This window comes from Saimiri boliviensis, chromosome 11, assembly GCF_048565385.1.
Source record: "Saimiri boliviensis isolate mSaiBol1 chromosome 11, mSaiBol1.pri, whole genome shotgun sequence".
Taxonomy (NCBI): domain Eukaryota; kingdom Metazoa; phylum Chordata; class Mammalia; order Primates; family Cebidae; genus Saimiri; species Saimiri boliviensis.
The window spans coordinates 62,560,132-62,576,197 of NC_133459.1; the positions used below are offsets into that span (position 1 = coordinate 62,560,132).

Consider the following 16,066-nt stretch of genomic DNA (forward strand, 5'->3'; position numbering starts at 1 on the left):
TCGTGACTAAGGGAAGAATTCTGAGGGCAGATTGAATCATATCTGAAATGAGTCATATTTAACAGAAACCTCTTCCCACGTGGCTTTTATTTTTTCTAAGCTTCCTTCAGAGGCCTTCATTTTTTCACGATGTCATTCATCTCCGGAGCTGCTTCTTTTAAATGGAACTGCCTCTTTTAAATGCAATCAACATTTCATTGAGCCATGCCTGTTTACTGTTGTAGTACTTAAATATAATTCAGTAAGTGCTATGATAGAGGTAAGATCAAGATGCTGGGGGGCACATAGGGAGACACATCTTACTCAGGCTTGGCAGAAATTGGGAGAGGAACACATAAAGAGCAGCTGTCAGAGAAGGTGATGCCAAAATGACTTCTAAAGGCAGAATAGGGATTCATCTATAGACTACGGGGCCAGAGGATCCTGGGGAGAGGGAACAGCACAGTCAAAAGCGTGGAGATATAACAGGACATCTTTCCCACAGTCTGACCTAGGGGAAGGCATTTTGACAACCTGAATAAAAAGTTAACATGAATTGTGAATGCCAGGGGTAACCAAAGTAAGATTATCAGGAGTTGAGATAAAAACTAGAAGAGGAAAGGATTGGTTGCTAGATAATCAAGAAAGGAGAGGAAAATGAAAGATACATGACGAGCATGCTAAATATACATTGATGTGCGAGTAGCTAAATCATTTAAAGGGGCAGGCACAAGACAAAACTTGAGGGATACAGACAGAAGAGTGTAACATTTGCATTTTATATTAAAAATCCTAAGACAAATGCATGCCTTCGACACAGCATTTCCACTTCTAGCAATGTATCTTTAAAGATTATAGAGATTCCAAAATTATTTGAAGATATAGAGATTCCAAAAATGTTAATCGTACAATTATATATAATGAGAAATTGAAAACAGAATGTGTAACAAAACTGATTGATTAAATAAATATTGGTTTAGGCAGTAATGTCCAAAAAGCAGCCTTTGGATATGATTCTGGAGACATATTTGTCAACATTAAAAGTAAGTGAGAAGTTGGACATAGAAATTCAGTGTTGCAAGATGAAGAATTTCTAGAGATCTCTTGCACAACAATGTAACTACTCTTAATACTACTGAACTGTACACTCAGAAATGGTTAAGATGATAATTTTAAAGTTATGTGTTTTTACTACAATAAGAAAGTAAATGAAAAGAGTGCATCATAAAACACTGTATATGGTATTATCACACACACACAAAACTGAGAGGCCTTTCTAGAATAGCAAGTGAAAGAATCTCAATTCTTCCATTTACTATGTGACTAAGAAAAGTTAATTTCTCTGTGTCTCAGTTTCTTCATAGATTAAATGCTAGTAATAGTACTGATTTCATAGAATTGCTATGAAGATTAAATGGGTTAAGTACATAGAAAGCAATTGTAATAACTTTAGTCAAAGATAACTCAAGAACCTTGTTATGAGGTAAACTTGTAGATGATATTATCTTAAAAAATCAAGATTTGTGAAATTGAAAGAAAAATAGAGTAAAAATTTGGGAGAGAGTGACGTGAGGACCCTAAATTGAATATGAGCATGGTGTGTTAGAGAATCAGTAAGAAGTCTCCTGTTGCTAGAACGGAGCAAGAGGGAAAAGACAAGAGTGGTAGATGGAGGTAAGAGAAGTAGGCTGGGCTAAGTCACTTAGGACTTTATAAACCATGTAAGGAATTTAGATTAGTTTTATTATACCAGGTAAGGAAATTGGGACAGAATTGAACAGCTTTTAGGAAAGGGAGAGACAGAATAAGATTTGCCTTTTAAAAGGAGTACTTTTAACTGCTATGAGGGCAATGGTTTGTGAAGGATCTAAGGTGGAAGCAAGGAGAAGAGTTATTAGATTATTTCTGTTGATTGGGGCAAGACAATGGCGATTCAGTCAAGGGTTTGGGCATAGGTATGGAGGAGGAGAAGTGAGTCGATTAAAGGCTTGTGTGGAGGAATTACTGATTCAGTGTGGGGTGTGAGAAAAAAGTGGGACTAAGGATAATTACTAGTTTTGGGGTTGGACTGGGTGGGTACTGCCGTTGCTTACTGAGATGGAAAAGATGAAGACACCATTGACTTAAATTAAGATGAATAATTCCATTTGTTGGTGAAGGTATGGAGTCATTGGAGCCTTGATGCATTGCTGCACACATTGTTTTACCACTTTACATGCCCACAACCAGTTTGAAACAGTTTAACAGTTTCTTATAATGTCAAACATTACCTTTTCTATACTCTAATAATTCTACTCCTAAGTATTTACCTAAAAGAAATGAAAACTGTGTGTTCACAAGAAGATATAACTTGTACACAAATGTTATAGCAGCTTTATTTATAACATCTCAAACCAAAAACAACCAAAATGTCAATCAACAGTTGAATGCATAAATAAATTGTACTATATTATTATATAGAATATGCTCAGCAAATAAAAATGAATAAATTATTGATACATGCAATAACAGAATAAATATGCAGGCATTATGTTGAGTGAAAGAAAACACAGTAACGAAAGAATACACACTGTATGATTCAATTTATATGAAGTTCTAGGACAGGCAAAACGAATCTGTCAGATTAATCAGATAAGCGATTGCCCACAATGTCAAGGGAGATTGACTGGGAAGGGGCAGTAGGAAATTTTCTGAAATAATGAAAATAGTCTACATCTTGTTTGGGGTAATGGTCATGCGGGTGTACACTTTTGTTTCAAAATTCATCAATCTGTACACTTAAAACATGTGCACTTTATTAAATGTAAATTATGCTTCAATAAAATTTATTTTAATAAAGTATTCAAGCCAGGTAAGGTGGCTTGGGCCTGTAATCCCAGCTGTTTGGCCAAGGTGGAAGGATTTCTTGAGCCCAGGAGTTCAAGATCAGCCTGGGCAATATTGTGAGACCCATCTCTCTCTTTTTTTTAAATTATACTTTAAGTTCTGGGGTACGTGTACAGACCTTGCAGGATTTTTGCATAGGTACACACATGCCATAGTGGTTTACTGTCTCCATCTCCCCATCACCTACATCAGGCATTTCTCCCAGTGTTATCCCCCTCCAACCTCCCCACCCCCCATCCCCCAACATACCGTAGTGTGTGATGTTCCCCTCCCTGTGCCCATGTATTCTCATTGTTCTATGAGTGAGAACATGCGGTGTTTTGTTTTCTGTTCTTGTGTCAGTTTGCTGAGAATGTTCGTTTCCAGATTCATCCATGTCCCTACAAAGGACACAAACTCATCATTTTTATGGCTGCATAGTATTCCATAGTGTATATATGCCACATTTTCTTTGTCCAGTCTATCATCAATGGGCATTTGGGTTGGTTCCCGGTCTTTGCTATTGTAAACAGTGCCACAGTGAACATACGTGTGCATGTGTCTTTATAACAGAACAATTTGTAATCCTTTGGATATATACCCAGTAATGGGATTCCTGAGTCAAATGGAATTTCTATTTCTAGACCCTTGAGGAATCGCCACACTGTCTTCCACAATGCTTGAACTAATTTACACTCCCACCAACAGTGTAAAAGAGTTCCTGTTTCTCCACATCCTCTCCAGCATCCGTTGTCTCCAGATTTTTTAATGATCACCATTCTAACTGGTGTGAGATGGTATCTCAATGTAGTTTTGATTTGCATTTCTCTAATGACCAGTGATGATATTTTTTGATATGTTTGTTGGCCTCATATATGTCTTCTTTTGAAAACTGTCTGTTCATATCCTTCACCCACTTTTGAATAGGTTTGTTTGTTTGTTTCTTGTAAATCTGTTTTAGTTCTTTGTAGATTCTGGATATTAGCCCTCTGTCAGATGGGTAGATTGCAAAATCTTTTTCCCATTCTATTGGTTGCCAGTTCACTCTAGTGATTGTTTCTTTTGCTGTACAGAAGCTCTGGAGTTTAATTAGATCCCATTTGTCTATTTTGACTTTTGTTATCAATGCTTTTGGTGTTTAGTCATGAAGTCCTTGCCTATGCCTGTGTCCTGAATGGTTTTTCCTAGGTTTTCTTCTAGGATTTTTATGGTGTTAGGTTTTATGTTTAAATCTTTAATCCATCTGTAATTAAAAATATGGAATGCTTCACGAATTTGCCTGTCATCCTTGTTCAAGGGCCATGCTCATCTTCTCTGTATAGTTCCAATTTTGTGTATGTGTGCTGCCGAGGCGAGCACAACCCATCTCTTAAGAAAAAGATATTCAGTTATCTTTAAAACACTTTAAAAATATATATTCAAACCTTTTCAATGAGTAGAGAAAATGACTGTATTTCTAAACCTCTAAACTCAGATTCTAAATTCTGAGATTACTACAAGAAAGGAAATTATCAGTCAGTAACTCCTATTAGCATAAGTGCATAAATTCTAATCAAAATATTAGTGAATTGAATCCACTGATAAATAAAAAGCTATAACAATGACCAAATGGGACTGATTATAAGAAAGCAAGATTGGTTTGATATTCAAAAATCAATTTGGGTAACACATTTTATCAGCCAAATAAAGAAAAAAGCCATAAAATTATCTCAGTGAATTCAGTATTTCTTAAAATTTAACACCCATTCATAATAATAATTTTAAAAAATCTTAGCAAACTGAAATAGAAATTCCCTTACTTCAGTAATGGGAATCTACAAAAGTTCAACAACCAATTTCATATGAAAATGTGAAATGTTGAATGCTCTTCTTCTGAGTTTAGGAATAAGGTAAGTATGCCTACTATCACCACTTCTATTCAGCATTGTACTGGAGGTCCTAGCCAGTGCAATGAGGCAAGGAAAAGAAAGAAAAATTTTAAAGTTTGGAAAGGATGAAGCAAATTATCTTTATTCATAGATAACATGATTCATGTGCATATATGTGCATAGTAAAATCCAAATGAATATAAAAAACTTGAAAATTGATTAGTGAATTTAGCAAAGTCTCATGGTACAAGATTAAAGTTAAGATTAAAAATCAACTTTATTTCCATATACCCTTAATCAACAGATAGAAACTGAAATTTTTAAAATACCATTTACAGGCCGGGCGCGGTGGCTCAAGCCTGTAATCCCAGCACTTTGGGAGGCCGAGGCGGGTGGATCACGAGGTCAAGAGATCGAGACCATCCTGGTCAACATGGTGAAACCCCGTCTCTACTAAAAATACTAAAAATTAGCTGGGCATGGTGGCGTGTGCCTGTAATCCCGGCTACTCAGGAGGCCGAGACAGGAGAATTGCCTGAACCCAGGAGGCGGAGGTTGCGGTGAGCCGAGATCACGCCATTGCACTGCAGCCTGGGCAACAAGAGCGAAACTCTGTCTCAAAAAAAAAAAAAAAAAAAAAAAAAAATACCATTTACAGCAGCATCCAAATGTAACAAAACATGTAGAAGACATCTATACTGAAAACCACAAATATTCTGAGAGAAAATGTAAAAGACGTAAAGCAGTAGAAATATCCAATGTTTGTGGCTTGGGAAACACTCAATATTATTATATTGTTAATTCTTCTGAAATTAAACTGCAGATTCAATTCAATCTCAATCCAAATTCCTGCTTTTTTAAAATGAAATTTGTGAGCAAGCTCTAAAATATATCTAAAAGTATGAAGGACATAGAATAAGAAGGCAATCTTGAAGAAAGTTAGAGCATTGATGCCCCTAGATATCAATATGTACGAGAAAACGACTATAACTTTGCTGTAATTGGATCTTTTTAGATCAAGTTCCTGTTCCTGAATTAGGCATCATGGTCAGACAGCCCTGACCCCATCAGCCTCTGATTTACAGCCAGCGGTGGGGTCAGTCCCGTCAGAGAGTATGGTATCTACATAATGCGGGAAGAATGCAAGAGCTGTTGAAGAGGCAACTACAGTGTCTGCTCTGACAACCTTCAAATGCAAAATATTTTTACTGGATCCAAACTTTGATGAGTAAGAGTTTGACAGGCACAGAGGAGACAAGAGTCTCTAGAACAGCTTTCACAGGAAGAGGAGTGTCATCCTGTGGTATGCTCAGATTAGTAGGAAATTCTCTGTGATGGAGCCTCAGGATGTGGGGATGGATAACAGAAAAAAAGGATGGAAAAGGCCAGATGGTGAAGAGCCTCAGGTTCTATTTGAAAGTATTTAGATGTCTTTGTATAGAATTATATAACCAAATGTGGTTTTCTTTTTCTTTTTCTTTTTTCTTTTTTTTTTTCTTTTTTTTCTTTTTTTTATTTTTTTTATTTTGAGACAGAATCTTGCTGTCACCCAGGCTGGAGTGCAGTGGCGCAATCTCAGCTCACTGCAACTTTTGCCTCCAGGTTCAAGCAAGTCTCCTGCCTCAGCCTCTCCAGTAGCTAGGATCACAGGCACACGCCACCATGACCAGCTAATTTTTATATTTTTAGTAGAGACGGGGTTTCACCATGTTGGCCAGGTTGGTCTCGAATTCCTGACCTCTGACCTCAGATAATCCGCCCACCTCAGTACCAAATATGGTTCTCAAGCAGAGGTATGATAACCTAGAATAGGGAGAGTTAGGGGTAGAAAAACTACAAGGAAGCTGTTTAGAGTTAATAGGAGAGAAATGATGAGGTACTTACCAAGGCAATGGAGACCAGCTGACACTAAGTGCTGACGAGGTGCTAAACTTGGTTGTTTTCATGCATGATTTCATTGAATGCTCACAACAACCACTTGAGAAAGTTTAATCTCCTGATTTTATAGAAACAGACCTGGTGAGGTTAAGTAGCTTGCTCCAGAGCCACACAGCTAACAAGCAGAAGCGCCAGAGAGTTTTAACCCAGGCCAGCTGATTCCAAACCCTGCACTCTTATCCATGATACTACCCAACTAGGCCATGACAGAAATAAAGGGTCCAACCAGAGATATTTAGGGGTTTAATTGTTAGACTTTGGTTATGGTTGGGATGTTGCTTCCATGAAATAACCATGATTTTCTTCTTCACTTAATGAACCTTTCTCTTTCCTTCACTGGCTCCTCTTAATTATAAGTTGGTTTCTGCTCTTTCTTTTCCAAATACTTTTTTGGAGGTTGTTTTCTCTAGTGGCTTCACCTATCACTGATTTTGCTGATTTAACCCAAATCTCTGATTTCTAATCTCAGTGTCTTAATCACACTCCTCAAGATCATTTTGACTTGTCTGTACTATCGCCTGAAATCTATGTCTAAAATTAAACTCCCATTTTACTTCAGTGTCTCTTGATGCTTTCTATTAACAGCAAAACTAACCAGGCTTCTGGGCTTTAGAAGAATATTTGATTGTAATATTCCTTCACTTTTCACACCCTGTCAGGCAACCAACCAGTCCAGTCAACTTTTTAGCATTGCTTCAGACTCATCTCCCTTTCATAACCTTTGCTGCCACTCTGCTATTGGCTCTCAGTGGCTCATTCTTGAATTACTATGTTTGTTTCCTATCTGGTCCTCATGCATTTAATCTCTCTTCTATACTCCACCCTGCTTATTACTTTCAAGGAAAAGTCTTGCTCCAACACGGATTTCATCATTTACTTGCCTTATTCAAGAACTACTGATGGCTATTACCCAACAAATCAAGATTACTGAATCAACTCTAACCTATTCTCTGCCTAAATTTGAGGACCCTGCACAGCCCAGTTTTGCTTATTTTATCAATTTCAACTCCTCTGAATTTGAACTCTCCATTCTAGTCAATCATCCTATTACTATTATGCTTCTTCCCCTAACCCTCTGTACATACATATCCACATGCCATGCGCTCTCCCATCTGAACAATTACTAATACTCTTCCCTTGGCCTAGAGTGTCCCCTTATTTTTTTCCAGACCTGTATCCCAAATGACTGTTTTCCTGATGACTTAAAAAAAAAGTTATATCTCCCTCCTCTGACTTCCTTGCTTATTGCCACTGCCAGAGCAAAGAAGTAACTGTAATTATATTCTCCAAATGTCTCTATTAAACCATGTAACACTTTATTGTGTTCATATATAAAGCTGTTCCATTCACTAGTCCAGGTATGTATCTTATTTTTCCAACAGGATAACAAATTCTAATGTTCAGTTTAAAATTATGTCTTCCAGTGTCATGATTCCTCAAGGACCAGAAATAGAAACTCCATTTAAGCCAGGAATCCCATTACTGGGTATATATCAAAAGGATTATAAATCATTCTGTTATAAACACACATGGACACATATGTTCATTCTGGCACTGTTTACAATAGCAAAGACCCGGAACCAACCCAAATGCCCATCAATGATAGACTAGACAAGGAAAATGTAGCACATATACACCATTGAATACTATGCAGCCATAAAAAATGATGAGTTTGTGTCCTTTGTAGGGACATGGATGAATCTGGAAATCATCATTTTCAGCAAACCGACACAAGAACAGAAAATCAAAGACCACATATTCTCACTCATAGATGGGTGTTAAACAATGAGAACACATAGACACAAGGAGGGAAGCATCACACACTAGGGTTTGTTGTTGGGGGCTAAGGGAGGGACAGGGACAGTGGGGGTTAGGGAGTTGGGGACGGATAACATGGGGAGAAATGCCAGATATAGGTGACGGGGATGGAGGCAGCAAACCACATTGCCATGTATGTACCTGTGCAACAATCCTGTATGTTCTGCACATGTACCCCAGAACCTAAAGTGCAATAAAATATATTAAAAATAATAATAAAATAATGTCTTCTACTCTTTTTGTATTCATAATGTCAATGATAATGCTCAGTAAATTCCCATGATTGGTTGCAACTATAGACACATGTATTTTTGTGCTGTATCTGTCCCCATAAGCTTAGTTTATCTGAATAAAAGTAAAATATAGTTATCGTTCTCTTTTTTTAAGGCATTGTTTCCTTTAGAGAATTGAAAATTCAAATACTCCCAAATGTATAAGACATTTTGCTTTGTATATTCAAACCACACTAAAGTTATACCTTTTAGGGTAATATTTTTAATTATTATGAAGGAAAAACCAGAAAGCCCCTGAAGGCTAACAGTTTGAAATTGAACAGGACACTCTTGGGAAGGGAAAGGGTCATGGGTCGAGGTCAAACAGACAAAAAACAATGGAGACGATTGTGCCTGAAGATGGTGTATTTTTTTTCACGAGACAGTGTGTTGACAGTTTCCTTCCTCTTGAGTCATTGTTGTGTGCTAAATGATCTGTGACAGCAAATCGATCACAAGCTTTTTCATGCAAGAGATATAATGCAGCCTTTCATTCTGTTACCTCTGTTGCCAAATGCTGAGACATTTCATTGGCAAATTCATGTTAGTTTAGTATATCATTTAGTCATCTATAGCACAGCATGCAGCTCTGGAAGCAATAATAGTAATTATTAATTTATCTTCCCCAGGTTTCAAATTTCTACCTAGGTGTGATTGTAAAAGTAATAACACATTCAAAAAATGTTAGTCTTAAAATTAGGTGTCCATATTGTTATTTAAATAAATGAATGAATTAACACATTTAGATAATGCCCGATTAATTTCAAAGTTGAGTCAAATACTTAGTTTAAGGTATCTATGATTTACCTGTAAAACTAATGCTGATATACTTTCTGACTGAAAACTTGCTGCTTCTTCCAAAGAGCTAAGAACTTAAATTGGAAAACAGGCATAAGGCATATTGCACTGAATGTTTAAGTATATGTTTAAGCCAGTTAACTAGTGATTTCACGTCTGAAAAAAATATGCTTAAGTAATATTTTGTTTACAGAGTCTTGAGAATCTCTGCATTTAAAAAGTCTGTGGGAAAAATGCTTGGTAATGCAGTTATTTAAGGGACTGCTTTATAGTTCCTGTTTAACAGCTTATAGCAATCATTGGTCTCCATTAGGACATAGTCATATTAGCCCAGGGAGGGAGAAGTAGCAGGCAGGAGTATTAGGAAAGAGTTGTTATTCCTGTCTTTGAAAACAGACAGATTCTCTGTAAAAACTAAACTAATCTCAATTATTATTATTATTATTATTATTTTTTTTTTTTTTTGAGATGGAGTTTTGCTCTTGTTACCCAGGCTGGAGTGCAATGGCGCGATCTCGGCTCACTGCAACCTCTGCCTCCTGGGTTCAGGCAATTCTCCTGCCTCAGCCTCCTGAGTGGCTGGGATTACAGGCACGTGCCACCATGCCCAGCTAATTTTTTGTATTTTTAGTAGAGACGAGGTTTCACCATGTTGACCAGGATGGTCTCGATCTCTCGACCTTGTGATCCACCCGCCTCGGCCTCCCAAAGTGCTGGGATTACAAGCTTGAGCCACCACGCCCGGCCACTAATCTCAATTATAATGCTTATATTCTGGCCTCATTATAAGAAATAAAGTTTTTTTACTAGAATTGGCATAGAAGTTCAAGAAAGATGTTTATTGTTTATTACAGAATGAGAAATTGACAGGTATAATGCTTTGCTTAAAGTTATTTTTTAATGTTAGTTAGGAAAGGCAGATGTCTTAAACCTGTATTTTTCTTTTTATAATATACACATGGATCCATATTTATATTATTGAAAAATGATTTGGACATTTTCTTTTTTGTGATTTGTATTCATTATTGCTGAAATCAATATGTTGATACATTTGTTAAAAATGCATGTTATAATTTGCAAGTCAGTTTAATATCTTGTGACAAGATATTATGTGAATAGTCCATATAACAATACAATAATTTTAAAGAGAAAATTTACAAACTACCCATTGTCTGATTTTTCTTTATATTTTCAGATCAATTAAAAGAGTCCTATTTAGTGATTACTACCAGATATGGTCTGAAATAGCTACATCAGCAGCCACAGAATACTACAGAACTCCATGTAAGGTGAACTATTCTTATCCTATGTCCTTTTGGTATATGTTAATCTGTTAACATTTATCTTGCTTTCAAAGACTAATTGGTACACATCTGCTAGGGAAGAGTAATAAACTTCTCTGTAGTTGCTATAAACTATTCATTCAACAACTATTAATTATTTTTAAAAATTCTTTTAATTTTAATTTTTTGTCTTAAGAGACAGGGTCTCACTCTGTCACCCAGGCTGGAGTGCAGTGGTGCAAACATAGCTAACTGCAGCCTCAAACTCCTGGACTCAAGCAATCTTTCTGCTTCAGCCTCATGAGTAGGGAGGATTATAGGCAAAATCCACCACACATGGCTAATTTTTTTAATTTTACATTTTAGAGATGGGGGGTCTCACTATGTTGCCCAGGCTAGTTTGAAACTCCTGGCCTCTAGCAATCCTCCTGCCTCAGCCTCTCAATAAAGAATCAAAGTTGCATAGATCCCTGGACTGAAGTCTGATTAAAAGCTAAAAGAGAGATAGTTAATTGGAGGAATAACAGAAAAGCTCTCAATCTTATGAGGTTTACTTTACTCCCTTTACCACAGAGAAAAGCCTTCACACCAGAGAGAACCTTTATATTTCTCTTCTAAGCCACAGGAAATATTAGGTAGAAATTTAGCGAGAAAATATAAGAACATAGGGCTGTTCAGTTTATCAACCTAAAAGGAAAAATCATCTGTTACCCTCATTAGGACCTAAAAAGACAGAATGGGAGAGTTGGACAACTTTCTGGCTCTATTTAATTGGATCTTTAGAGTACTGTTTCATTATCTGGATGAAAGTTAGGTTATCCAGTCTGCGTACACTTACTGAAATATGACTTTGCTTCAGCTGTCCTTCGAAAATGGTGCATTCTGCAGTAGCAGAGATTTCTGAATTCCCAGATGCAACAATTGCATTTTAGTCCTCTTCTTACTTGCACTCTCACTAGCTGTGCTCTCGTTGATTTACAGGACACCATATATCCATGCTCTTTCATCTCCCTGCCTAAGCATTGCGCTGCCTCTTCTTCCTTCAGTCCTCTCTGCTTACTCTCTCTTACAGACCTCTTCCACTACCATGGCTGCCTACGTGCCAGTGATTCCTAAAGCTGCATCGCTAGCCAGACCCCTCTTCCGAATTTTACATGCAGTTATATTTAGAACTGTGCAGGGGATATCTCACCTACATGTATTGTAGGTATGTCATATTCAAGATGTCTCAAAGTGAATTCATCATCTTGCCCCAATCTATCCTTCTTCCTTTATTTGCTCTCTTGGTTAGTGGTAGATGACCATTTTTACATTTTCTTACCTAAGCCAGAATGTTAGAAGTTTCCTACATCTCTTGATCTCTCTCATTAAGTCTTATTGATTTTATCCCCTGCAACATTATGAATGCTTCTACTCTACTCCACCCCATAACCATTGCCTTAATTTGAGGTCTCATTGTATTTTATCTCATCATTGCAATAGTTTCTTTTCGTGAAAAATAGTATCTAGTTTCAAGGCACAAATGAGGGCAAAGAATGGTACTAAGCTTAATAAATATTCTTAAAAGGTAAATTAGATCAATAACTTTTAAGAAATCACATGTTCTTTCAGGAGGTCAGCTGCAATTATTTTGTGATTATATGTTACCATCCTCATAGGTCAAAATAATTTAAGGTACATTGAGATATATAATCTTTAGCAGTTCTATCAGTATAAAATATTAATTATTTTCATACCAGAGTTCTTTAATGGCTAATTCAGGTCACAGATTTGTTAATGCAGCTTAGTCAGTTCAGCAAACACATCAGCTGTGGGTACCTACTCTGTATGAGTCACTGAGAAGCTTGTATAGGCTTTGAGGGCAATAACCCTTAATTACAGTTGAGAGTCATTAGTTGGCACACTCTAGGGAACCACTCAGAGTCAAACTTCTTCCACCAAAAAATAGATTGTTACAGGATCATGCTTTCTAGAATAACATGTAAATATATAGGGCCACTTAGAAACACCAAACTGCTAGAGGAAGAAAAAAAATAGAAGCATGTCCCAAAACTTAAAGAGATATGGGAATGCTTGTCTTGCAATAAAGAATAATTGAAAATGGAAGGAAATAATAAGGCAACCACTGACCACAGTTTCTTCCTCAAAAAGAGTTTGGCCCCCGAAATGTTTAATTTTGTTTTTTCTACATCTGTCACTAACCTAGTATGTAATTCATCCCTGTTTCTAAAGGCAATAACTGGTCATCGTTATCTCTAGCCCAAAAGAATTTCTGAGACTTTGAATCTAGCACTTGGTGCATGATTTCACAATCACCATGCCTTTTCTTCCCTTAGGGAATTGTTATAAGAATGTTTCAAGAGCTTTCCTTGAATAATAACCAGCAATTAATTTAAAAAAATTAAATGTAAACTTCACATGTGCTGCTGGCCATTTTATCTTTTGATAGTCCAGCTGGATGAGCTCCAACACTATCTTTTTTAATAGCCTAATTTCCTGGCAATAATAAAGATGAAGCTTTTAGATTATAGAATGCTTCTTCAACTACTCAGAAATAAAAGAGAAACTTATAATAACTTCATTTTCTACAGTTACATTCTTAGCATTGGAAAGATTATTAAACTCTTGAGCATATTTTTAAGAGCTTTATCTTTTATGAATAGTGGTAAGTAGTTAAATTTTGATTTTGGGTATTAACTCTTTTCCCTGTCTTGTGCCACAAATCTATATTTAGTCGTTGGTATCATAATAATAGTAAGTTTATTCTTGTATAATGCAGTTTATGAAATATATTCATTTATTTTTAGCCATCCCAGTCTATCACTCTTTTATTTATTTATTCAGCCAGTATTATTAAACACCGAATATATGTCCTGCATAGTGGTATATCAACCCTATGTGCCAGGTATTATTATTATTATTATTACTTTGTTTTAAGATGAGAAATGTAAGACCAGAAAAGCTAAGTAATTTACCTAAGGTCATACATGTGAGAAAGAATATCATATGTTGGTAAACAATGTACATCCTGAGGTCAGATTTAACAGAGTTTCATCCTGGCTCTGCCATTACTAGCTGTGTTGCTTTGGTTAAGTGTTTAACCTCTCTGTGTCCCAGTTTTCTCATCCATAAAATGAGAATAATCACAGCACCTACTTAATAGAGTTGAAGCACTTAAAACAGTGCCCAGCATGTAGTGAGTTCTCAATAAGTATGCAAATTATTAAATCGGTATGCTATGGTCCAGAGACTTGAACCACATCTTTTGACTCCACATTTGTTGCTCTTTCCCTGATACTCTACTGCCTCCATAATATGACAACAAATTGTTATCTCCGTATGTGTGAGATTGAAATTCAAACTCAGAAGTACATGTAGCATGTTTGTAAATAACTATAATTTTTAGTTCATAAGCATAGGCAATCGTGGAAAATGTACCAAGGACCCACTGTTCTTTCTCCATTGCTACAGAATGGCAAGTGAAAGATTTGGCAGAGAACAAGCCAATACATATGGTTGTGGGCAACAGTGCCTTAGTGACAGAATATGGTCCACATAAGGAAATGTTTATGTTAGAGGAAAAGAATTCCTCCAGACCAGTGTACTCTGTAATGCATAGCCTAGGCTTCCTGATGTTTGTTTGCTGTCATCAAGACAGACCAAACAGCCTGAAGCATGATGCGGATGTTTGCTTCACCCTAGGAGACTTTTATTCTTTGAGTCTTTAAGCCATCAATAAGGGCAAGTGTCTCCAAAACACATTTAGATGCAAGAAGCAGTATCATCTGACTCTAATGCTGTGGTTCTCAGTCTTGACTGCTCATTAGAACCACCTGAGGAGCTTGTAAAAATTTCAGTATAGGGGGCACACCCAAAACCAATTACATCATAATCTCTGGGAGTAGGACCAGGCAGTAGTAGTTTTTAAAGCTCCCCAGGTGACTGCAATGTGCAACCAAGGCTGGGAAGGCCCTAGTGGGAAGAGCATGATGTCAGAAGTTAGAAACTCCTTAGCCTTGTATCAGTTTTGCCATATGTAGGTAAGTGAATTTAAGGTAGTCACTTAACTCTTTGTACTTTGGTTTTCATTTCTATTGATTGACAAAAATATTCCATCCTACTTTATGTTGCTCTATGGTTAGCATGAGAGAGCATGTGTGAAAATAGAGCATGCTGAGGCAAGTCGGTGCTATTATTCTTTTTGGGATGTGACCATTCTGTAGTGGAAAAAAAATTCAGGGCAACCTGTACAGATGTTGGACAAGAGGAGTGTCACAGAAAAGAAAAAAAAAAAAAAAAAAGCAGAGTAGAAGCAATGCCCTGGAATCTGCAGAAGGCACAACAGAAAAGGAAGAACTATACGGTGGAGGCAACAGAGGATGCTTTCCTACCACAGCTTACAACAAAACTGCCACACGTGCAAGATATCACAGTGATGAAGGAATTTCAACTTGAAGAACTTCTGCTAAAATTACATGGCTCCTTTCTTCTCTGTTTCCTGTCCTCATTCTTTGATTATTTCTCTCCAATCAGTGTCATTCCTTGAGCACCTTCTATATTTAGACAATTGGCTATGCGTGGGAGACAAGAAGACATGTATTGTGTTAAGCTCTTCAGGGAGTTTACAGGCAATTGGTAGGAGACAGATGAGTGAAAAAAATCATAGGGATAAAATATGAGAAGTGTTAAAAGTTTGTACAAAGTACTGTGGCATTTTCATCTCTCAGATGATGGAGAAAGCAATGAAGAAAATGAGTCAATGATATAAAACTAATGGGACCATTCAGGAAAGATGACCGTGTCATTTGGGATTTCATAATATATAAGGAAGAGACAGCCATACATATTCAAATATAAAATGAGGAAAGGCAATCTCAAAAAGTTTAAGAAAAGATATGAATTATCCTTAAATAGAAACCTCAAAAGGAAATAGCATTCGTGAGAGATTAAATTTTAAATTTTAGCCAAGAGTAATGAAGAGTCCCAATGAGAAGACATTAATCAACCTCTCTCTGTCTGTTTGCCCACCTGTACAGTGGGTATTCTAATGGTAACCATATCTATTTTACATGTGCCCAGCATACAATAAAAATTCTGGCTGGATGCAGTGGCTCACGCCTGTATTCCCAACACTTAGAGCAGGTGTCCCCAAACTACGGCCGCATGCAGCCCCCTGAGGCCATTTATCCGGCCCCCCACCGCACTTCAGGAAGGGGCATCTCTTTCATTGGTGGTCAGTGAGAGG

General features: G+C 36.9%; 1 protein-coding gene and 1 non-coding gene across 2 annotated transcripts in view; one reads left to right on the plus strand and one right to left on the minus strand.

Annotated features, from left to right (window-relative positions):
* Positions 1-16,066, plus strand: part of UBE2U (ubiquitin conjugating enzyme E2 U) — a 67,209-nt gene that overhangs the window by 20,665 nt on the left and 30,478 nt on the right. Inside the window, exon 7 of the mRNA XM_039474196.2 lies at positions 10,734-10,822. Within this exon, the coding sequence (XP_039330130.1) occupies positions 10,734-10,822 (89 nt within the window). The remainder of the gene's footprint in view (positions 1-10,733; positions 10,823-16,066) is intronic.
* LOC120366145 (U6 spliceosomal RNA) lies at positions 4,096-4,203 on the minus strand. Its single transcript, XR_005580893.1, has one exon. It is a non-coding gene; the product is annotated as a U6 spliceosomal RNA (small nuclear RNA).